Here is a 25,533-nt window from a genome sequence, read left to right as displayed (position 1 = left end):
TACAGATTTCTGTTTCCATAGTTCAACATGAAAATTATTTTTTACTTATACTGTACTTAAAATAAGCATCATCAAAACTTATTACATTTAATCCTTAGCACTAAAAATGCTTTAACAAGGTTAATTTTATACCAACCTGAAAATCCTGCAATTCTGCCATAGATGCTCTGTTGATATTTGGTATATCCATGAACATTCTCTCAATTGCTTCGTGTACTTTAGGTACATCTTTGCATAGGATGATGTTTTCAACAGTTTCTGAAATAACAATGAGTGAAAAATGAGTTGTCAACCAGCACCATTAGCTAAAAGTGGCAAACTGTTTTGAAACATGTCCCAAATGCACATAGCATGAAGGAGCTTGAAAGGATCCTTAAATAGTAAAAACTCAGAATATAGTATTTTTTACCTAAAGGTAGAGTACAATTTTCAAATAAAATTTGCATTCCCTGTCTGCACCTGTTTATAATTTAGTCAAATGTATTGACTACATAAATAATAATGTTATTATAGGTAATCTTAACACTACAAATATAAACAACTAAATACTATAAAACAGAAATTAGTAATACCTTCAAATCAAGAAAATTTAGACATTTGAGAAGGGGCTAGAAATGGGCTGTATAAAACTGAAATACTTATTAAATATATAAGTTTATTGGACATTAATTTTAACTGGCTGTGAAACCTTGACTTTGTGAGAAAAAAATGACATGCGCAATTTCAGATAACATTAACCTTTATCGAATATGTACAAATTATGTCACCATTTTCTAAAACAGTATAAATTTCAGATCTTCCACATAGCTGAATTATATTAGGCCATAGAATTCCTTACCATGCCAGCATACTGTTAAACCACAATTGATGTTTTGCTATTTTTCATATTATCAAAGTTGAGGTTTTTCCCAAAGTCATGTAACAGGAGTTTCCATAACTTACATGTCTCTATTTTCTTTCAACATTTCTAAGCACCCAAACGATAATACCATACAAACATCTTCCAAAGATCTTAGTGGCTAAAACAGATTTGTGTGCATGTGTGTATGTGTGTGTGTATATGTGTGTCTGTTTCACTGGGAATCAAATGAAGGCCCTACATATGCTAGGCAAGTAGCATTGAGCTACATTTTCAGAGTCAACAAATAAGACTTTTTTTTTTTACCAGTTCTGGTGCTTGAACTCGGGGTCTGGGCACTGTCCTTGGGCTTTCTCAAGACTAGCAATCTACCACTTAAACCACAACATCACTTCCATCTTTTTCTGTTTATGTGGTAACAAGGAGCACAACTCAGTGCTTCATTCATGCTAGACAAGCACTAGGCCACACTCCCGGCCCCAAATAAGATTTTTTACATGCTACAAGAAACTGATTGAATATACTTATATCACTGAAATCTTCAGTGTCCATGGAATGAGCCAAAATATTACCACAAATGCACACCTTTAGGTAATAAAAACATATATGAAAATATATGTCCTTATTTTCCTTCCTCCTTAATGGAAAGACTTAGGTAAAATATCAGGCTAAGCATGTACCTCAATGTTAGACTGCTTGAGTAGAATGTATGAGGCCTCTGATTCCCACATCTGCAAACCATGTTGATCCAGATCAATCAAGCTCAAAAGATTAAATTTCACACATTTTCAATTATATGAAGAATCTACATTTAAAATGGTGATGATGATGATTACAATGACGAAACAACAACAACGATAAAACAGGAATGTAAAGGAGAAATTATTTGGCAGGGGAAGAGAGGAAGGCAGAAAGAAAAGTTTGTTTGCTAGAAGTGAAAATGACTTGTGTGTGTGTGTGTCTGTGTGTGTGTGTGTGTGTGTGTATGAAAATAATGAAATCCACAATACACTGACTGAAATGAGAGAAAGAAAAAGTTGAGAGGTGAATTTGATCAAGAGGTTAATTTGATCCAAGTATATTGTATATATCTAGCAAATGACTAGGAAATTAATTTATGTAAGTGTACATTTGTCTGATTATATATTATAGTTTGTGTTCAAAATACTGATAACAGTCACTGAAGTCCTTTAAGATAAAGTTAGAATCAGAGAGGGGGTTTGTGTATATGTGTCTGGCATGCAAGTATTGGGGCTTGAACTCAGAGCATCAATCTTTTTGCTCATGGATGCCACACTACCACTTGAGCCACAGCCAGGCTGGGCACGAAAGTCCATGAGACCCTTATTTCCAATTAACCACCAGAAAACCAGAAGTGACTCTGACTCAAGTGGTAAAGCGGTAGCCTTGAGCTAAAAGACTCAGGGACAGCATCTATGCCCAGAGGTCAAGGCCCATGATGCCAAAACATACATACATACATACATACATACATACATACATACATACATACATACATAGGCTAGCACTTTACCACTTGAGACACAGCACCACTTTTTCGGTACAGGCAAGCAACTCTACCACTAAGCCACATCTTGGTCCTGCAGCTTACTTTTGTTAAAGTAATACTGGTCCTTCAAAGCGTATTTTCAATATCATTCAGTGAGGGAAGTGACTGGCACTTTTGGGGCAATATAAATACCACAGTTCTTTAGGGTAAAAGCAGTGAGAAAAGCTGGGGGATAACAGAGATCACAGCACTGAAGAAGAGCTGCACTATGAAAAGATTAAAGAGAAATTTGTCTCTCAGAGAAGCTGCAATCTACTCCTGAGCTATGAAGAAAACATGCCACATGAAGGTTATATCAGGCAAAATTATACATTGGGTACAAAAATTAGCAAATGGTCTTATGGGCTTTTGAAATAAATGATGATGTAAAACATGACTTCAGTCTGTTGAATTTAAATGAGATTCATCCTTGTTAAACACTAGAGGGTCATGCTATTGAGACAGCCATGTTAATCAGTATCAATTAATTCTGATTAAATAGAAAGCATTCTGGGTACAGTATAATAGAAATAAATTTTCCCCTCTTCTGGAGAAAGGAGCTTCTTTTACAACATGGAAAAATCAGCAGCCCTGCCAAGTCTCTCTCTCTCTCTCTCTCTCTCTCTCTCTCTCTCTCTCTCTCTCTCTCTCTCTCTCTCTCTCTCTCTCTCTCTCTCTCTCTCTGACCTCCATAAGTTCATCAATCATTCAAAAGCCAAAGCAGTCCAAAGACCTGCCAGGGTCAATTCAAGATTGTACTTCAAGTCAGAATGATTACATGCAATTTCTTCAGTAAGAGAAGAACCAAGAGACAATAAAATTAACATTTGCATAGCACATTACATTCTTAAACTTTTTCAAACGCATTTTCATTTGATCTTTAACCAGCTCTATAAAGTATGCATACACATTCAGGCACTGGTGGCTCACGCCTTTAATCCTAGCTACTCAAGAGGTTGAGATCTGAGGATTACGGTTCAAAGGTAGCCTCGGCACAAAAGTCCCCGAGACTCTTATCTCCAATTAAACACCAGAAAACCAGAAGTGACACTGTGCTCAGGAGGTAGAGCACAAGCCCAGAGATCAAGCCCCACAATCAACAACAACAAAGTATGCACATACAAGATTTTGAGTTCAATTCCTAGTATTTACAAATTTGGTGGGAGGCAAAGGGGGGAGGGATAAAGGAAAGGGGAAGGGGCAACAATGTTCAGCAAAAATTCAGGCCGGGAGTTTGGCCTAGTGGTAGAGTGCTTGCCTAGCATGCACGAAGACCCAGGTTCAATTCCTTGGTACCATATACATAGAAAAAAAGCCGAAGTGGTGCTGTGGCTCAAGTGGTAGAGCTCCAGCCTTGAGAGAAACCCAAGGACAGTGCTCAGGCTCTGAGCTTAAGCCCAGGACTGGCAAAATAAAAACTGTATTCATTTCCTTATGTAACTGTTAACCCCCTCAGTACATCACCTTTACAATTACAAAACAAAAAGAAAAAAAGAAAGGAATAAAGACAGAAAAGAGAAAAAAAGGTAGAAACTGAGACTTAACAAAATAATGTAAGGTCTGGGGCTGTAGCTCAGTGGCAGATCACTAGCCAAACATGAACGGCCCTACATTCCATCCCCAGCATCATAAAAATAAGATAAAAAATTTAAATAAAGAGACATCTTAGAGAAGATACAAAGTAGGAAGCTAGATCCTGAACTCAGAATTTCTGATTTGAAGTCATTTCCTTTTCCCTACACTATTCATAATGAGGACACAGAATACGTATGACTCTGAAGAAACTAAAAAGAAACGTAAGACCGGAAATGCACCAAGACCATTCCAAATGCACTACTCTACTACTTAGTTTGCAGCTCAAATTGCAAATTAAGATCAACAACTCTAACTGTAGAGACTGTTTTGAATGAAAATGGACAAATTATTCAGTGTCAAAGAGGTATAGCAACTGGGGCAAACAGGATTTTTTTTTTTAAATTGAACTCACACTGTAAATCAGAGTGTCTATCCATGGTTAGGAACATAACAGGTTTTTGTTTTGCTTTGTTTTTTTGTTGTTTTTTTGCTTTTTTTGGTCTGGGGGCTTAAACTAAGGGCCTGAGTACTGTCCCTGAACTAACTTCCTTTTCTTTCTTTCTTTCTTTCTTTCTTTCTTTCTTTCTTTCTTTCTTTCTTTCCTTTTTTGGTTCATGGGGCTTGAACTCTGGCCTAGGTGCTGTCTCTCAGATCTTCAGTTCAAGGCTATCACCCTACCCTTTAGCCTCAGCCCTACTTCCCATTTTCTAGTGATTAATTGGAGATAAGAGTCTTGGCTTTGTATTGTGTAGGCTGGCTTTGAACCTTGATCCTCAGATCTCAGCCACCAATGTAGCTAGGATTATAGGCATGAGTCACCATGCCTGGCATCCCCAAGCTTTTGTGCTCAAGGCTAGCAATGTAACCAACTGGAGTCATATCACCACTTCCAGTTTTTGAGTAATTTTTTGGAGCTAAGAATCTGGTGGACTTTTCTGCCTGGGCTGGCTTCTAACCTTGATCTTCAGATCTCAGCCTCCTGATTAGCTAGGATTAAAGACATGAACCACCTATGCCTGGCTAGCAATAGGGTTTTCCCCTCATATACAATGTTCCAGGAATTGCAACAGATAGGCTGGTTTTAGTACAAGCCATCATCATCAAATTACCAAATCAGCATCAGAAAAATGTCTAAGCCAGGCACCAGGGGTTCATACCTGTAATCTCAGTTACTTAGGAGGCTGAGATCTGAGGATTGAAGTTCAAAGCCAGACTGAGTAGATGAGTCCATGAGACTCTTATCTCCACTTAATCAGTATAAGGCAAAAAGTGGAGTTTGTGGCTCAAGTGGTAAAGTACCAGTCTTCATTGAAAAAGCTAAAGGAGAGCTCTCAAGCACAAAGAAGGCACAAAGAAGGAGGGAAGGAAGAAGGAAGGGAGAGGAGGGGGGGGGAGGGAGGGAGGGGAGGGCAGGGAGGGAGGGAGGGAGGGAGGAAATGAAAATTTCCAAGAGTCTGGAGGTGTGGCTCAGTGACAGAATGCATGCCCAACGCCCTAAGTTTCACTCTTAGGTTAGGAAAAGAAACATAAATAAAAACCAAAAAAATCATGTAAGTAATGTATAAAGTATGAAGGAAAGCTAACTGCCTATTTATGGGACGGGATTAGGAATAACCAAATAAGCTTAACAGAGATGCTATTTGATCTTGAAGGATAAATTGCAGATATCCAGATATGAGGGGTAAGAACATGCCAGAGGGAGAAGCAGAGAAGTGTGTAAAAGCACAGTAGGTTCAAAAAACCAAGTTGCTATGTATGGATGAAGAAAAACATAAAGAATGGTTACAAGAAACACCAGCACAAAGGTCTGTAGGGTTCACAGTTGAAAGACTGTATAGCACAGTGAGAAAGTTGAATTCTGTTCACTAATCATACCCTTTATTTCATAAGCTATATTGCTTCTACTTAATGGGTACATATGCGGTAGCCCCAATACCACAATAATATCTATGCCATAGGCACGCTCATAACACTATGAATGATGTAGCCCCCTTTTTGACATATTTTCTCTCCTTTTTTTTGCCAGATCTGGGACTCGAACTCAGGTCCTGGGCATTGCCCCTGAGTTTTTCTTGCTCAACGCCAGCACTCTACCATTGTAGCCACAGTACCACTTCCAGCCTTTTCTATTTAGGTGGTCCTGAAGAACTGAATCCATGGCTTCATGCATGCTAGGCAAGCAGTCTACTACTAAGCCACATTTCCAACTCCTCTTGGCACTAACTCTGCCCCTCCTCATCTGATGAGCCTTTTAAGGGAATAGGAAAAGATACCTTAGGGAGCTTTCCAAATAAAGTCCTTGGAGATCCAATGAGTGAATTTTTTTACGACCTATTTTACTCAACAGCTATGTAAATATGGTAGTGATAGCGAGCAATTGAAAGGTGGCTAGTGTGAGGTCCTAGAGTACTCAATGGTAAAACTCCTGCTTAGATGCATAATAGTCCTGAATCCAATCTCTAACACCACAGAAAAAGTGAGATATAATGTAGTTATAAAATACTAAACCAGATTCACACAAGAAAAGAAATGGAAAACAATACCAGTAATTTTATGTACAAATTACATGTTAAAACAATAGTATTTTAGGTAGGTTAAGCTAAAGAATTATATTAAAACTACTATTAAGTTCACCTATTGCTGTCTACTTTTTAGTGTGGTTACTTGGAAAGTTTAAATTAAAAAGAGAATGAAGATGGGGCTCAAGTAGTAGAGCTTCTGCCTAGCCTGAAAATTCAAAAGGTCTTAAGTTCAAACCTGAGTAGAAAAACAAAAAAGATATTTTAAAATTACATTTGTATCCACCTCACACCAGTTAGAATGGCCAGGATCAAGAAATCTAATAACAACAGATGCTGGAGGGGATGTGGCCAGGAGGGATCACTACTACACTGCTGGTAGGAGTGCAAACTCGTTCAACCACTATGGAAAGCAGTGTGGCAGTGCCTCAAAAGGCTAAACATAGAACTCCCCCATGACCCAGCAATTCCACTACTTGGCATTTACCCAATAGTCCAGAAACAAGGACATACTAAATCCACTAGCACAACGATGTTCATTGCAGCACTATTTACCATAGCAATGATAGGGAACCAACCCAGATGTTGATGAGTAGATCAACAAGATGTGGTATTTATACACAACGGAATTCTATGCTGCTGCCAGAAAGAACAACATCGCCCCATTTGGAAGGAAATGGAAAGACTTAGAAAAGATCATATTAAGTGAAGTAAGCCAGACTCAAAGGAACTTAGGCTCAATGGTTTCCCTCATTTGTCATCATCAGTAGAAACCCTGTTCTCTCCTAACAGATTTACAATAGAACAAAACCTAGATACATAAGCCCATATAGTATGACGCTAAATGAAAGGACCTCCAGGATATAGAAACAAAAGCCATATAACAAGTGATTGTTGTCCTTAATGTACTATGTTATCTCTCATCTCTTTTGCTGTCCCTTGGTTATCTCATTTTGTTACAGTATTTTACCTTATTATCTGATATACTGTATATATGCTTATTTGGTTATTTGAAATAGGATAGGGAAAGGGGGAAAACCAAGACGGGTGGAGGGGGTGGGGGAGAGGCTAATGGATACCAAGACATGTGAAAGGGCATCCTCCAGCTGGGAATTCTGAGGAAGACAGCACCGAGGGGCCCCCCACAGTCACAGACTCTGACAAAGCAGTGGAATCACAGCAGGGATCTGAAGGGCCAACCAGCCGCCAAGCTCCCCTTCTGAGAATCAAAAAGTGCTTACCTAGCATGCACGAAGACCCGGGTTCGATTCCTCGGTACCACATACATAGCAAAAAGCCAGAAGTGGTGCTGAGGCTCAAGTGGCAGAGTGCCAGCCTTGAGAAAGTCCAAGGACAGTGCTCAAGCCCTGAGCTGAAGCCCAGGACTGGCAAAAAAAAAAAAAAAGAATCAACATCCCCCACCCAGTGTAAACAGACAATGGAACAGTCACTGCCAAACCTAGAGGAGAGTCTTCCAAGTGCTACACAAATGCAACTGATAAACATCATTAATGAAAAATGTGAAAATATAAAGAAAGACATAAGGGAGGAAGCTACAGCTAAACAAGAGGAAACCATAAACAAGGTGATAAATGAAAAAGAAGAAGCCATAAAGGAGGCCATAATAAAGGTTTTTCAAAGAAAGATGGATGAATTCATAGAATCCACAAATAAAAAAGTGACAGAACTCCAGCAAATGTCCAAAGAAAATAAAGCTAATGAGCTAACCACTCAAATGGAAATCAAGGAGCTAAAGAAATCCATACATGATCTAAAAGAAGAGATGCAAGGCATCAAAAATGAGCAATTAGAAGCAAGGGAGATGAAAAATAAAGTAGATAGCTTTGATAGCAGGTTAGACAATGCAGAGGAGAGAATTTCCGGGGATGAAGATAATTTAGTTATTATAGAAAAAGAACAGAAAATGAGTCAATCCAAATCTAGGAAAAATGAGAGAGCACTTCAGGAGGTCCAAGATACAATTAGGAAGCCTAATTTAAGGCTAATTGGTATTGAGGAGGGCCTGGAGAAATAGGTCAATGGTATTGGAAATATACTTCAGGGAATCATCTCAGAGAATTTCCCAAATATCCAGAAGGGCAGGCCCATCCAGATACAAGAAGCTTTTAGAACCCCAAACAGACCTGATCAGAAAAGAACATCCCACCACCACATTGTAATCCGAAGTGGATCAATAGAAACCAAAGAAAGGATCCTAAAGGCAGCCAGGGAAAAGGGATCAGTAACCTATAAAGGAAAACCAATAAGAATAACCCCAGATTTCTCAGCAGAGACCATGCAAGCAAGAAGTGACTGGAAGCATATATATCATGCCCTGAAGTCAAATAACTACCAACCAAGAATACTGTACCCAGTTAAGCTCTCATTCATAACTGAGGGAACAATAAAAACATTCCATTCCAGGGAAAAGCTGCAACAATATGTTGCAACAAAACCAACACTACAGAGAATTCTCAAAGATGTTCTATACATAGAAAACCAAAATAAATGCAATATAGGGAAAGAAATGGCACCTAAACAGCATACCATCTAAGGACCACAAGAACTGTCAAGACACAGGCCCTAATAAAAGCTTTTAAAAATGGTAGGAACTAATAAATATCTCTCAATCCTAACTTTCAATGTCAATGGACTTAACTCTCAATTAAACGGCATAGGCTGTCTAGTTGGATCAAAAAGCAAGAGCCATCGTTCTGCTGTCTTCAAGAGACACATCTTACCCAAAAAAACAATCATCTTTTGAAAGTGAGAGGTTGGAATAAACTCTGTCAAGCTAACGGCCCCCATAAACAGGCTGGAGTTGCCATCCTCATATCAGATAAAATAGACTTCAAACTAAAATTAGTAAGAAAAGACAAAGAAGGTTACTACATACTAATAAAGGGATCTTTCCTCCAGGAAGACATAATGATCCTAAATATTTACACACCCAATCCCGGAGCTCCGAACTTCATCAAGCAAACTTTACTTACACTGAAACCATACATAGATCGAAACACAGTGATTGTCGGCGACGTTAACACACCACTCTCACATATGGACAGATCAACAAGGCAAAAACTCAACAGAGAAACCTTAGAACTGAACAACTATATAGACCAACTAGATCTAACAAACATCTGCAGAATATTCCATCCAGCAACAACACAATATACGTTTTTCTCAGCAGCACATGGGACATTTTCCAAAATAGACCACATCTTAGGCCATAAAACAAACCTGGACAGATTCAGAAACACTGAAATTATTCCATGCACACTCTCAGACCACAAAGGCATCAAATTCGAACTGAACACACATCTCCACCAACGAAAACCCTGTAACTCATGGAGACTGAACAACACATGGTTGAATCACCAATGGGTCATCGAAGAGATCAGAACAGAAATCCAACAGTTTATGAAATTTAACAGTAAGGAGCACACAAAATACCAACTCCTTTGGGACACAGCAAAGGCAGTACTCAGAGGAAAATTTATAGCGCTGAGTGCCTACAACAACAAGTTGGAAAAATCGCAAACCAACAAGTTAATGTCTCACCTTAAGCTCCTGAAAAAAGAGCAACAAGCCAACCCTAACCCCAGTAGAAGAAAGCAAATTATTAAAATCAAAGCAGAATAAAATGATTTGGTATCCAAAAAAACTGTAGAAAGAATCAACAAAACAAGGAGTTGGTTCTTTGAAAGAATTAACAAAATTGACAAACCCTTACCAAATCTTACCAAAAAAAGAAGAGAGCATATCGAAATAAACAAAATCGCAGACGAAAATGGTAATATCATGACAGAAATTACCAAGATCCAGAATATCATGAAGGAATACTTCTCAAATCTTTACACCAACAAATTTGAGAATCTAGAAGAAATGGATGAATTCCTAGCCAATATTAACATACCCACACTGAACCAAGAAGAACTAAGCCAACTCAACAGGCCTATTTCAAGCTCTGAAATAGAAATGGCAATAAGAGAACTTCCACCTAAGAAGAGCCCAGGACCAGATGGATTCACAGCTGAATTCTATAAGGTCTTCAAAGCAGAGCTCACACCAATACTTCTCAAGCTCTTCAACGAAATTGAAAATGAAGGTTCTTTACCAAACTCATTCTATGAAGCCAGTATAACCCTCATCCCCAAACCAGACAGAGATTCATCAAAGAAAGAGAACTATAGACCTATTTCTTTGATGAACATCGATGCAAAACTTCTCAACAAAATACTGGCCAACCGTCTACAACAACTCATCAAAAAAATTATACAGTATGATCAAACTGGATCCGTCACAGAGAGGCAAAGCTGGTTCAACATACGCAAATCAATTAATATAATTCAACACATCAACAGGAGCAAGGACAAAAATCACATGATTGTCTCAATAGATGCAGAAAAGGCATTTGACAAGATCCAACACCCCTTTATGTTAAAAGCTCTGGAGAAACTAGGAATCCATGGAACATTCCTCAATATAATAAAGGCTGTGTATGAGAAACCCACTGCTAGTATTACACTTAATGGTGAAAATCTAAAGCCATTCCCTCTAAAATCAGGAACGAGACAAGGATGCCCACTCTCTCCACTCCTCTTTAACATAGTACTAGAATTCCTAGCCAGTGCAATAAGGCAAGAAGCAAGCATAAAGGGGATCCAAGTAGGGAAAGAGGAAATAAAACTATCCCTCTTTGCAGATGACATGATTCTGTATTTAAAGAATCCTATAGACTCTACTCCCAAGCTCCTTGAGCTGATCCAAAACTTTGGAAGAGTAGCAGGCTATAAAATTAACCCTCAAAAGTCAACTGCCTTCCTTTATGCCAACAGTGAGAGGAACGAGGCAATAATCAGGAAAGCAACTCCTTTCACAATAGCCTCAAAGAGAATAAAGTACCTAGGAATTAGCTTAACTAAGAATGTAAAGGACCTTTTTGTTCATTGTAATTAGTAAAAGGGTTTCATGATATTTGCCAGATAGAAGGTGCATTAATTCACATACATTGATACACTTTCATATGTCTTGGTACCCATTACCCTCTTCCCCACACCCCCAACCCGTCTTGGTTTTCCCCCCTTCCCTATCAACTTTCAAATAACCAAATACAAATAAATTCAATATATCAGATAACAAAGTGAGATACTGTAACAATATGAGATAACCAAGGGACAGCAAAGGAGATGAGAGACAACATAGTACATTAAGGACAACAATCATTCGTTATATGGCTTTTGTTTCAATATCCTGGAGGTCCGTAAAGGACCTTTTTGATGAAAACTTTAACCCTAAAAAAGGAAATTAAAGCAGAACTAAGGAAATGGAAAAACCTCCCATGCTCCTGGATTGGAAGAATCAACATTGTGAAAATGACAATCTTGCCAAAGGCTATCTACAAATTCAACGCAATACCCATCAATATCCCAATGGCATTCTTTAAAGAAATAGAAGAGGCAATTCAAAATTTCATATGGAATAATAAAAGACCCGTATACCAAAAACACTTCTTAGCAGAAAGAACAGCGCAGGAGGAATTTCAATTCCTAACTTTAGACTCTATTACAGAGCTATAATTCTCAAAACAGCTTGGTACTGGCACAAGAACAGGCCTGAAGACCAATGGAATAGAACTGTGGACCCAGATATTAAACCATAGACCTATGGCAACCTAATCTTTGACAAGGGAGCCAAAAAAATAGAATGGAAGAAAAACAGCCTCTTCAACAAGTTGTGCTGGCAGAACTGGTTAAGGACCTGCAGAAAACTAAAGTTGGATCCTTCTTTGTCACCCTGCACTAGAATTAACTCCAAATGGATCAAAGACCTGGAGGTAAAAGCTGACACACTGAAAACTAATAACAACAGATACTGGAGGGGATGTGGCCAGGAGGGATCACTACTACACTGTTGGTGGGAGTGCAAACTCATTCAACCACTATGGAAAGCAGTGTGGCAGTGCCTCAAAAGGCTAAACATAGAGCTCCCCTATGACCCAGCAATTCCACTACTTGGCATTTACCCAACCACCCAGAAACAAGGACATACTAAACCCACTAGCACAACAATGTTCATTGCAGCACTATTCACCATAGCAAAGATATGGAACCAACCTAGATGTCCCTCAGTTGATGAGTGGATCAACAAGTTGTGGTATTTGTACACAATGGAATTCTCTGCTGCTGTCAGAAAGAATGACATCGCCCCATTTGTTACAAAATGGAAAGACTTAGAAAAAATCATATTAAGTGAAGTAAGCCAGACTCAAAGGAACTTAGGCTCAATGGGTTCCCTTATTAGTCATAATCAGTAGAAACCTTGGGCTCTATTAGCAGAGATCTGCAATAGAGCAAAATCTTGATACTTAAGCCCATATAGTATGAAGCTAATTGAAAGGATCTCTAGGATATTGAAACAAAAGCCATATAATGAATGATTGTTGTCCTTAATGTACTATGTTATCTTTCATCTCCTTTGCTGTCCCTTGGGTATCTCATATTGTTACAGTATCTCACTTTGTTATCTGATATATTGAATTTATTTGTATTTGGTTATTTGAAATTTGATAGGGAAGGGGGGGAAAACCAAGACGGGTGGGGGGGTGGGGGGTGGAGGGGAGGGTAATGGGGACCAAGACATGTGAAAGGGTATCAATATATGTGAATTAATGCACCTTCTATCTTGCAAATATCATGTAACCCTTTTATTAATTACAATAAAAATATTAAAAAATGAAATTGGATAGGGAAGGCGGGAAAACAAGATGAGGGGCGGGGGTGGGAGGAGGGAAATGGGGACCAAGACATGAGAAAGGGTATCAATGTATGTGAAGTAATGCACCTTCTATCTGGTGAATATAACGTAACCCTTCTATTAATTACAATTAAAATATATGAAAAACTACATTTGTATTACATTTTTATTAGACAGGGTTGGTGTTGAGTATATACTGTATTTTCAGGAAAATTTTTAACTCACTTTTGAGAAAAGATCTAAATAGGTAGTGAAACTGACCTTGAACTCATTATGTACCCCAAGCAAACCACAAATGTGCAATCCTCCTACCTCAGTCTCCCAAAGACTGGGATGGCCTGAGTGCACGCTCATGCCTAGCTTTTTAAATTTTTGTCATTTGGGGGCTTGAATTTAGGACATGGGAATTGTCCCTGAGCTATTTTGCTCAAGGATAACAATCTACCACTTTGAGCAATAGTGTCACATTTTTATAGTGATTAATTGGATATAAGAGAGTCATGGACTTTGCTTCCTTGACTGGCTTTGAACTACAACCCTCATATCTCAGCTTGCTCCCATCCAAGTACTAACCAGGCCCGACCCTGCTTAGCTTCCGAGATCAGACGAGATCGGGCGCGTTCAGGGTGGTATGGCCGTAGACATATCTCAGCTTCCTGAATAGCTAGTATTACGTTTACGAACCACCAGAGCCCAGCCTGAATTTATTTTCCAAATATCTGATTACATAAATTAGTTAATGACTACTTCTTAAACAAATATCACAAATATAACAAAAAAAAGAAAATGTAAACTTGGATAGTATAATGAATAACAAACACAAATTCCAAATATATGAAAGTTATAAATCCAGAAAAGGGACTAATAATTTATTTTTAAGCTAACCATAGGAAAGGGAACTTGGTAAGTAGTTGCTCTTTTTTTATTTTAAAATAGTTGCCTTTTCACAGGCAAAAGATTCCTGAACAGAATCCCAGGGTTACAACAGATTGGAGAGAGACTAGATAAATGGGACTACATAAAAATAAAAAGTTTCTGCACAGATAAAAGAATAGCCACAAAAGTAGAGAGACAGCCAACCAACTAAGAAAAGATATTTACCAATAATACATCTGACAAATACTTAATATCCAGTATCTACAGGGAACTCAAGAAACTAATCCCCCCCAAATTCAATAAACCATTCACTAAATGGGCAAGGGAGACTAATCAGAAGAAAAGATCAAAATGCCAAAAAAGCATATGAGAAAATGTTCATCATCCATGGTCATAAAGGAAATGCAAATAAAAACAACCCTAAGATATCACCTTACCCCAACAAGAATGGCCAAAATTTTGAACTCAGACAATGACAGTTGCTGTCAGGGTTGTGGAGAAAAAGGAACCCTACTACACTGTTAGTGGGATTGTAAACTAGTTCAGCCACTCTGGAAAGCAGTGTGGAGGTTTCTTAAAGAACTAAAAATTGACCTTCCCTATGATCCCACCATACCACTTCTGGGCATCTACCCTGAACATCATAACCCAAGATATGATAAGGACAACTGCTCAGCTATGTTTATTTCTGCACTATTCACAACAGCCAGGCAATGAAAAGAATCCAGATGCCCTACTGCAGATGAATGGGTACAGAAAATGTGGTATATATACACAATGGAATTCTACATAGCCAACAGACAAGATAAAATAATGGCATTCGCAGGGAAGTATCTAGAGCGAATCATGTTGAGTGAGACAAGTTAAGACCAAGGAACAAAAGGTGCATGGTATCCTTAATATGTGGCTATTAGATCCAAACACTACAAGAGAGAGGACTCAATATTTGCATACCCAATGCTATGGACATGGTATTGGAAATAGAAACACAACTACATAGACATAAAAACCTATGACTCTATAGATATAATGTTTTATTTCATAAATTAATATGTTTCTATGATATACAAACCCTAAGCCTAATTTTGAATATGTTCTAAAAACTAAGTGCCAGTGATTGTATATATGTAGATTCCCTTCTTGAACACTTGTTTGTTAAACATGTTATTTGAATTATGATGTAAAAATCAATGTTAATAAATTCTTTAATAAAAAATATTTGCCGGGACCGGGAGTTTGGCCTAGTGGTTAAAGTGCTTGCCTACCATGCATGAAGACCCGGGTTCGATCCCTCGGTACCACATATAGAAAAAAGCCGGAAATGGTGCTGAGGCTCAAGTGGTAGAGCTCTAGCCTTGAGAAAGTCCAAGAACAGTGCTCAGGCCCTGAGCTCAAGCCCAGGACTGGCAAAAAAAAAGAAAGAAAAAAACAAAAAAATATTTGCCTTTTTGAGTGCTAGTACTCAGGCTTGAACTCAGGGCATTGCTCTCTCCCTTGGCTTTTTCATTTAAGGCTGGTGCTCAACCACTTAAATCATATACCTCCACTTGCAACTTCTTCGTAGTTAATTAGAAATAAGAGCCTCTACCTAGGCTGGCTTGAAACTTTGATTCAAAGTTTATCAGCCAACTAAGTAGCTAGGTATGAGCTATCAGCACCTGGCCTAGTTGCCTTATTATCTTCATTTCTCTCTCCTCCTCCTTCTCCTCCTTCTCCTCCTTCTTCTTCTTCTTTTTATTTTTTTTTGAGGCAGAGTCTTGCTAATTTCCCAGACTGGCCTTGAATTCTTGATTCACCTGCCTCAGCTTCCTAAGCAACTAGAAATATTTTATTTTATTTTATTTTTGCCAGTCCTGGGCTTGAGCTCAGGGCCTGAGCCCTGTCCTTGGACTTTCTCAAGGCTAGAGCTCTACCACCTGAGCCTCAGCACCACTTCTGACTTTTTTCTATGTATGTGGTACCGAGGAATCGAACCCGGGTCTTCATGCATGCTAGGCAAGCACTTTAACCACTAGGCCAAACTCCCGGCCCCGAAATATTTTATTTTTAAGAAAACGTTAATCCTAATAGTAAGAAAGAAGCCACGTACCTGTAATCCTACTCCGGAGGCTGAGATCTGGGGATCATGGTTCAAAGTCAGCCCAGTTGCAAAAGTCCATGAGACTCTCATCTCCAATTAACTACCAGAAAACCCGAAGTGGTAGTGCACTATTCTTGAGCTTTAGAGCTCAGGGACAGCAACTAGGCTCAGAGTTCAAGCCACACAACCAACAAAAAAAAATAAGAAAGACAACTAGGCTAAATTACCTCAAGACAAATATTTTTCAACATGGTTCAACTTGTGTTTACTATTTCCCACAATAAATTGTCTTCTATTTTAGATGGTTCTGGTGTTTGACAACAAGAGGTACTTTTCTGAACCAGTAGAGGAGACAAACTAGGAAACCCTTCAACAAGTTGGTAATGTGTATTTTCGGAATTATTATTATTTTTTGGTGATAGTGGGACTTGAACTCTGGGCCTGGGCATTGTCCCTGAACTGTTCAGCTCAAGTCTACTGCTCTACCACTTGAGCCACAGTGCCACTTCCAGTTTTCTAGTGGTTAATTGGAAATTAAGAGTCTCACAGTCTTTAGTGCCTGGTCTGGCTTTAAACCCCACTCCTCAGATCTCAGTTCCCTGAATAGCTAGGATTATAGGTGTGAGGCATCTCATTTGGCAGTATTGTTTTTTGTTGTTGTTTTAGATTTTTGTTTTTTTCCAGTCCTGGGCTTGAGCTCAGGGCCTGAGCACTGTCCTTGGACTTTCTCAAGGCTAGAGCTCTACCACTTGTGCCTCAGCACTACTTCTGGCTTTTTTCTATGTATGTGGTACCAAGGAATCGAACCCGGGTCTTCGTGCATGCTAGGCAAGCACTCTAACACTAGGCCAAACTCCTGGCCCCAGTATTATTTTTTAAAAGGGAAAAAATGGGTCTTTCAAAAACCTATCCTCCAGAAAGGCAAAACTGTGGATAACCTGATGAAATTGGTCACAAAAGTACTTTGCATACCAGAAATTCCATTCCCATTTATTTCTCGAGAAATAAAAATCTAATTCCATTTTCTTTTTTTACAGGTATATAGCAACTTTAGTCAGAGTAGTTAGTCAAAGATACTTTCCATATGATGATTGGATAAGTACAATATATTTGGTATAATATTACACAGCAATAAATGAATTAACTACTAATATAAGTGACCATATGGATGGGTCTAAGAAAACTGCTTAATTTAGTAAAAACAAAACACAAAAGCCAAAGACTACATACTGACTGGGAGAGAGTGAAAGATGGGATGACATTATCCAGAAAGAAATGTACTCTTGAGCCTGGTGTGTGGCCTAGTGGTAGAGTGCTTGCCTAGCATGCATGAAGCCCTGCGTTAAATTCCTTGGTACCACATGAACAGAAAAATCTGGAAGTAATGCTGTGGCTCAAGTGGTAGAGCGCTAGCCTTGAGAAAGCTCAAAGACAGTGCCCAGGCCCTAAGATCAAACATCAGGACTGGCAAAAAAGAAGAAAGAAAAAAGAAAAGGAAGAAACGTACTCTTTACCTGACTTGTATAACTATAACCCCTCTGTAAATCATCTTTCTTTTTTTTCTTTTTATATTGTAATTAATAGAAGGGTTACATTATATTCACCAGATAGAAGGTGGATAACTTCACAAACATTGATACCCTTTCTCATGACATGGTCCCCATTTCCCTCCCATCTTCCTCCGCTTACCTTGATTTCCCCCCTTCCCTATCCAATTTCAAATAACCAATTAAGCACATATAAAATATATCAGATAACAAGGTGAAATATTGTAACAATATGAGATAACCAAGGGACAGCAAAAGAGATGAGAGATAGCATAGTACATTAAGGACAACAATCACTTGTTATATGGCTATATCCCGGAGGTCCTTACATTTAGTGTCATACTATTTGGCCTAATGTCTCTAGATTTTGTCCAAAAAGACTGACAGATTGGATATGAAGATGCACACTTGTAAACCAGCACTCAGGCAGAAAACAGAGAGCTCAAAGCCAGCAACATAAGGAGAGGCTATTTCAAAACAAACAAACAAACAAACAAACAAAAGCAGAAAAGTAGACATGGTAGCTCATAGTTGTGTGTAATCTCAGCTACTTGAAAGACAGAGATTAGAGAATCATTCCAAGTCTGATCCAGACACAAAGAATACAACTATCTGAAAGAATGAAAGCAAAAACAGGACTGAGGGCATGTACAGTGTGCTTGCCTAACAAATAGGAAGCCCTAAGTTTAAACTTCAGTGCTACCAAAATCAAAAAAAAAGTGTTGAAGATGAGCAAGGCCCCTTGCAAAATAAAAAAAGCAACAGAAAATGTTCAGACAACAACATGCAAAAACGATGAGACTAGAAATCATGTAATATGATGAATTACTAGATAGATATTTCAACTGATGCTGAACTGGCCAGGAGACATACTAATTACTAATTCTCTTCATATAGTTAAATAGCTAGTATTCAGTAAAGGGTGAATTTCTTTATCCTCACCTAGGATAGCTTAGGCCAATTTATATTACTTCTTGACCTTGAAAATAATTAGCCGTACAAAAAGACTAATAGGTCAATTTTCTCTAAGAAGGAAATGAACTGGAGCAATTTCATTCCATCTTGTGGTCTTTTCTGTTTTGGATTTTGTTGTTGTTTAAACATTATTTTGTGGTTCTCAGGGGATCGAAACCATTGCCTCATACATGCTTTCCAAGTGCTTTACCACTGGGACACATCCATTTTTACAAAACTTGACTAAAAAGATTAAGAGTACAGGGGAAAAAAATCTCAGATGGTCATTAAACCTGTGAAAATTTACCCAACTTCACTAGTTACCAAATAAATCCGAATCAAGTCAACATCTATATAAGATGATAACATTAAGGAAAACTAAAATTGGCTGAAGAGTCCATCAGAATGTTCTGTACATTGCAAGGATGGTGCAAGTTTCCTTTAACTCTGAAGGCATTCTGAGGCTAGATATATAGTTCAGTGGTAGAACATATGTGTAGCATTCCATAGGTTCAATCCTCAGAATTAAATAGCAAAACAAAACAAATTACTGAAAAATGTTCATTGATCATAACACTATGGATGGGTATATAGCTCAAGCAATAAAGCACCTGCTTAGCAAGCACAACGCCCTCATTTCAAAACCCTAGTACCACCATAAAAAAGAAAAAAAATCAATACTCTTCTTTTTTTGGCTTTGAACCACACTCCTCAGATCTCAGCCTCCTGAATAACTAGGATTAAAGGCATGAGCCACCAGTGCCAAGCTACTCTTTATATTTTGAATGTTTTACTTTAGGAATACCAGAGTTAGAATTCAGGGCTTCATACCACATGATCTAAAGTCTTCTACCACATGAGCCACACTACCTCTAGTACTTTTTGCTCTGGTTGGGTTTGAGTTAGGGTCTTGATTTTTGCTATGGCCAGTTTGGTCAACAATCCTCATAGCCATACTTCCTAGCATAGCTAGGATGACAGACACATGCCACCAGATCCAGTTATTTTTTTTTCTGTTGAGATGGAGTTTCTGTGAAGTTTTTTAAACTTAGGCTGGGATAGAACCACAATTCTCCCCATCTCAGCCTTCCACATGGCTGGAATATCAGGTGTGTTCCACTGTACTCAGTCACTATTCTAAGGGGTCTTTTCAACCAATATGAACTTTTTGTCCAGTCTGGCCTCAAATATAATTTTGGCAATATGAATAAAGTTAATGATGCTCATGGCTTTTGATTCAGCAGTTCCATTCCTACATATATACCCTAGCATTTCAATGTCCAACAGAGATATCCAGTAGCCTGATGGGACTGTTAAGTACTTGAAAAGTGGCTTATCCAAAATGAAGTGTACTTTAGGTATAAATACACAGCAGGGCAGGGGAAGGGATGGATACAGCTCAGTAGTAGAGTACAAGTCCAGCATGTGCAAGGCCATGGGTTCTATTTTCAGCAACATACAATAAACATAACATTCAAAGATTTTGTGCCAGAAAATATAAAGTAATGTATCTCAGGAATAATTTTATATACAGACTGGTAACAACTATAAGCCCAGTATTCAGGAGGCTGATACAAGAGAACTGTGAGTTTAAGGCCAACTTAGGCTGCCTAGCAATACCCCAATATCCTCTCTGTCTCTGTCTCTGTCTCTGTCTTTGTCTCTATCTCTATCTCTATCTCTTTCTGTCTCTGTCTCTGTCTCTCTCTCACACAGACAGAGAGAGAGAGAGAGAGAGAGAGAGAGAGAGAGAGAGAGAGAGAGAGAACAATAATTTTTACAAACAGGCTGGAAAAAAGAAGAAAAGGGAAAGAGGAAGGGATGGGGATAGGGAGGGAGAGATGAAAGAGGGGGAAGGGGGAGGAGGGAAAAGGTAGGGAGAGAATAGAGGAGAGGAGAGGAGGGAGTGAAGGGAGGAAAAGGGATGGGGAGAAAGGAGTTTTGGAGTTCAAGGGAGAGGGAAAGCAGGGGAAGAGGAGGGATGGAGGAGGGTGGAAGAGAGGGTGGAGAAGGGGAGGTGAACGAGAGGAAATCGAGGGGAGGGTTGGGGAAGTGAAAGGAAGAGAGGAGGGAAAGGGAAGGAGAGGAGGAATGGAGTGAGAGTGGAGAGATGAGGGGGGAAGGGGAGGGAAAAGATCAGGGGAGGGGGGAATGGCAGAGAGGAGGGGAGGGGGAGGGGAAAGGTGAGGGGGAGAAGAAAGGGGGAGCTGGAGAAGGAAAGGGTGGAGAGGACGGTCAGAGCAGAGGCACAGTGCTGAGAGGAGGGAAATGGGGGGAGAATGGAGGGAGAGGAAAGAGAAGGGAGGGGTAAAGGGAAAGGAAGGGAGAAAAGAGTGGGGAAAGATAGCAGGGAAGGGAAAATGAGAAGAGGGGAGGGGAGGAAAAAGGAAGGAAAGGGGAGTGGAGAAAAGAAGGAAGGGAAGTGAAGAAGGTAAGGGAAAGGAAAGGGAGAGAGTGGAGAGCAGAAGGGAGACTAAGGGAAGGGTGAAGGAGAGATGAGGGGAATGGAGAGGAGAGGGGAAAGGGGAAGAAATAGGAGGGAGCAGAGAGGAGAAAGGAGGGAGGAGGAAGGGGAAAGGAGGGAGGAGACAGTAGGGGGAGAAAGGAGGTAAAGGAGAAAGAAAGGAGTGCAGGGAGAGAGAGGAGGCCTGATGGTGAGCGAAAGGAGTGAAGGGAAAAAAGGAGGAATGAAGGGGGAAAAGGGGAAGAAGGGATGGGAGAAAAGAGGAGATGGGGAAGAGGATGAGATGGGAAGGGGAAAGAGGGGGAGGAAATGGAGGGAGAGGACAGGGGGAAGGGAGAGAGGATGAGAGGGGGAGGGAACAGAAGGGAGAGGAATAAGGAGAGTGAGAGAGGAGGGGGAGGAGAGATGGGGAAAGGAAGAGGTAAGGCAGGAGAGATGAGGGGGAGGGAAGAGGAAGAACTGATAGAGAAAAGGAGGGGCAGTGAAGGGGGAGATGGGGGGAGGGGGAGGACAGGCGAGAGAATACAACCTAATAGAAAATATCATTGTGAGAAGCTACAGCCAACTAATTTTTGACAAATGAGCCAAAAGCATACAGAAGGGGATGGGGAAGTGAGAAGGGAAGGGAAGAGAAGAGAGAAGAAAAAGAACCTAATAGAAAATACTATGAGCAGCTAGAGCCAACTACTTTTTAAATAAATGAACCAACCACATGAAACAGGAGAGAGGAAAGAGAAGACAGAGGGGGAGGGAAGGGGATGTAGATATGCCAAGCCCCCAAACCAAAATATTCTATACTCTAATTAGTGGAAGCTTCCCCTAAAAGACATACATATTCATATATGTACATACATTTGTATACATATATAAATACGTAATTCTGTATTATGGATAAACAGAACACAAATCTATTAAAAGAGTACTTAGGAGAGCCTGGCATGTTGAATCACACCTGTAATCCTAGCTACTCAGGAGGCTGAGATCTGAGGATCGCAATTCAAGGCCACCTCGGGCACTAAAATCTGTGAGATTCTTATCTCCAATTAACTACCAGAAAACCAGAAGTGGAGCTGTGGTACAAAGCGTAAGGCGGTAGCTTTGAGCTGAAGAACTCAGGGACAATGCCCAGGCCTACAGTTCAAGCCCCATGACCAACAACAACCAAAAAAAGAAAAAAGAAAAAAAAGGAGTACTTAGGAGAAGAGAGGGAAGGGAGAAAGAAAATGTGAATAATAATTTTAAAGTATATATAAGGGCTGGGAATATGACTCAGTGGTTAGTGATAGAGTGCTTGCCTAGCATGCATGAATCCCTGGGTTTGATTCCTCAGTAACTCATAAACAGAAAAAAAAGCCAAAGTGGCACTGTGGTAGCATGCTAGCCTTGAGCAAAAGAATCTCAGAGAACAGTGCCCAGGCTATGAGTTCAAGCCCCAGATCTGGTAAAAAAGAAAAAGTTTATATGAAAGCTGGACACTGGTGGTTCACACCAATAATCCTGTGAATATATAGCCTGAGATTTGAGAATCCCAATTTGAATCTAGACTGGGAAGACATATCTGAAAGACTTATCTCCAATTAACTAGCAAAAATCTGGAAGTAGCTGGCATGGCTCAGGTGGTAGAACAGGAGCTTAAGGTCCTGAGATCCATCCTCAGTACTAGCACACAAAAAATAGAACTCCAGCAGGGAGTGTGGCTAGTGGTAGAGTGCTTGCATGGCATGCACAAAGCCCTGGGTTCAATTTCTTGGTGCCACGTACACAGAAAAAGCCAGAAGTGGTGCTGTGGCTCAGGTAGTAGCACTCTAGCCCTGAGAAAGCCCAAGAACAGTGCTCAGACCCTGAGTTCAAGCCCCGGGGGTGGCACAAAAAAAGATAGGCCGGACACTGAGGCTCATGCCTATAATCATAGCTTTTCAGGAGGCTAAGATCTGAGGATCAAGGTTCAAAGTCAGCCCGGGCACAAAAGGACCTGAGACTCTTATCTCCAATTAACCTCTAAATGGGACTGGGGCTTAGCTCTAGAGTAGGGTGGTAGCCATGAGTTAAAGAGCTCAGGGACAGCACCCAGGCCAAGTTCAAGCCCCATGACCCACAAAAAAAAAATAGAACTCCAATGAGAGCTATTGTTCAACTGGGGTATGGGGGAGTAAGGAAAGAGAAATAGCGTAGGGGATGGATGCTAGTGGGAAGAGGTGGGGCTAACAAAAAGGAGGAAAGTGGATGAATATGCAGAAATAGATCACTTGCAATTGTGAAAATAGTTTTGGAAATATGGGAAGGAGGCAAGAGTAATAGAGTGAGATTAATTGTAATATATTGTAAACATGTGTGGAAATGTAATAGTGAAAATAGCAAAATCTGCCCCCTGCATAACTAAAGCAACCAATTTTTAAAAATAAAAGCCTAAAAATAAAAGAGGAAAATAGCAGTATAAGAATGAATTGTCACTTAATGTTAACTAAGCATGCATTCAGGAGGCCCAGGGGTTGAACCCTCAATGCAAAACAAAAGGGGAAAAGACAGAAGAGAGAAGGGTATTTTGGTCTTTGATTGTTTTGGTTTTTTTGTTTTGTTTTGTTTTTGTTTTTTTGCCAGTCCTGTGGCTTGAACTCCAGAGGTCAGGCGCAGTCTGGGTGTTGTCCTAGAGATTTTGTGTTCAAAACTAGTGCTCTATCACTTGAGCCACAGCTACACTTCCAGATTTTTGCTGATTAATTGGGGATAAAAGTCTCACAGAATTTCCTGCACAGCAGCATCTTGAGTAGCTAGGATCAGAGGCATGAGCTTTGGAACTCTGAGCCCACTGGAGGGGGAATCCAGATCCAGAGCCCTCTGCACAAGGCCTTGAACAAACTAGGCAAGTACTGTACCACAGAGATGCAACCTTAACCTAGCCTTATAGTTTTAAAATTATAAATCTTAACAAAATATTTTTCTAAACCTTTAAAAATCATAGATTTGAACCAACTTGGTTGTATTTCACTATTATGTGAATGTACTACAGAACCAATCTATACTTCCCAAAACAAACAAACAAAAAAACTAATACATAAACTCCCCCATATCTGGCATAGTTGAGAAATCTGATTGTCTGGTCAAATGAATTACTTTATTAAAGGTCATCATAAGTACTATACAGACAATATTAATTTTCAAAAGAAGAAATACTTATACCAAAAACTATAAAGACACAGTAAGACATAATTAAACCAAAAGCTACACAAGGCATAATCGATTTTTCACTGATAAAGTTACTTCAAAGTCTTGCAGAAAATTAATAGAGTTGGTAAATTTCTGTACACTATTTGCATGTACAGGAATATCACAGTGAACCCCCTTTGTACAACACATGCTAATAAAAAATAAATGTAATCGTAATTAATTTTAACTGATGGAAAATTTGTATATGTATTTTTATTTTAATTATCTTCATAAGTTTGTACAAAGGGGTTTCAACATGGTAATTTTGACTTGATCCTTGTCTCTCCTCCCATCATTTTCCTCCTTGATGGAAAAAGATAAACTTTTAATACAGTGGATTTATATATTCTTATTTAAGCATAATTAATTGTTTCACTATAGTAGCTCAAAAAAGTCCCCAGTCTATCAGCTTGGGCACATAAAGGATAAAATTTGAAGCCATAGCTACACCAAAGGAACAAAATTCAGCAAAAAAAAATGCATATAGATTATCTTAAGTTTGACAATAGTTTGACATTTTTTGTAGCATGCAAAGCTAGATACCTTTAAAATCCATAAGATGGAAGTTGAGCTCGCCCATCTTTAAATCTCTTACTGCAGTCTAAGAAATAAGAAAATATATTAGCTAGATGCCAATGGCTCATACCTTATAATCATAACTACTCAGGAGAATGAGATCTGAGGAAAGAAATTCAGAGCAAGCCCAGACAGGAAAGTCTGTGAAACTCTTATCTCCAATCCCTCACACACAAAAAAGGCGGTTAAAAAAAAAGCCAGAAGTGGGGCTGGGTACTGGTGGGTCACAGCTACAATCATAGCTACTGAGGAGGCTGAGATCTGAATCTGAGTATCATGGTTCAAAGCCAGCCTACGCACTAAAGTTCTGAGACTTTTAACCAGTAGAAAACGGAAAGTGGTGCTATGGCTCAAAGGGTAGGGTGGTAACCTTTGGCTGAAGAGCTCAGGGACAGCACCCAGGCCCAGAGTTCAAGTCACATAACCCACAAAAAATAAAAAGAAAAGAAATGGAAAGAAAAAGTAATGGACACCGCCTAAGCCCTGAGTTCAAGTTCTGGTAATGGCACATTCATACAAAGAAAAAAGAGCGAGAAGGGAATATTCTGTCGTTCATCCTATTTCTCAATAAATT

The 25,533-nt window shown here is 39.4% G+C and overlaps 1 protein-coding gene across 1 annotated transcript in view; it reads right to left on the bottom strand.

The window, feature by feature from the left end:
* Positions 1-24,978, bottom strand: part of Tex11 (testis expressed 11) — a 243,360-nt gene extending 218,382 nt beyond the window's left edge. Inside the window, exons 1-2 of the mRNA XM_090327103.1 lie at positions 24,927-24,978; positions 137-258 (exon numbers count right to left, since the gene is read on the bottom strand). Coding sequence (XP_090183229.1) covers positions 137-258; positions 24,927-24,963 — 159 coding nt within the window. The 5' untranslated portion in view covers positions 24,964-24,978. The remainder of the gene's footprint in view (positions 1-136; positions 259-24,926) is intronic.
* Positions 24,979-25,533: the final 555 nt, after the last annotated feature.

The sequence above is a fragment of the Megascapheus bottae genome, chromosome X (genome assembly GCF_031878675.1).
Source record: "Megascapheus bottae isolate mThoBot1 chromosome X, mThoBot2.hap1, whole genome shotgun sequence".
In the NCBI taxonomy this organism is placed as follows: domain Eukaryota; kingdom Metazoa; phylum Chordata; class Mammalia; order Rodentia; family Geomyidae; genus Megascapheus; species Megascapheus bottae.
Note: the sequence above shows the minus strand (reverse complement) of the source record. Positions and strands in the feature narration are given on the sequence as shown.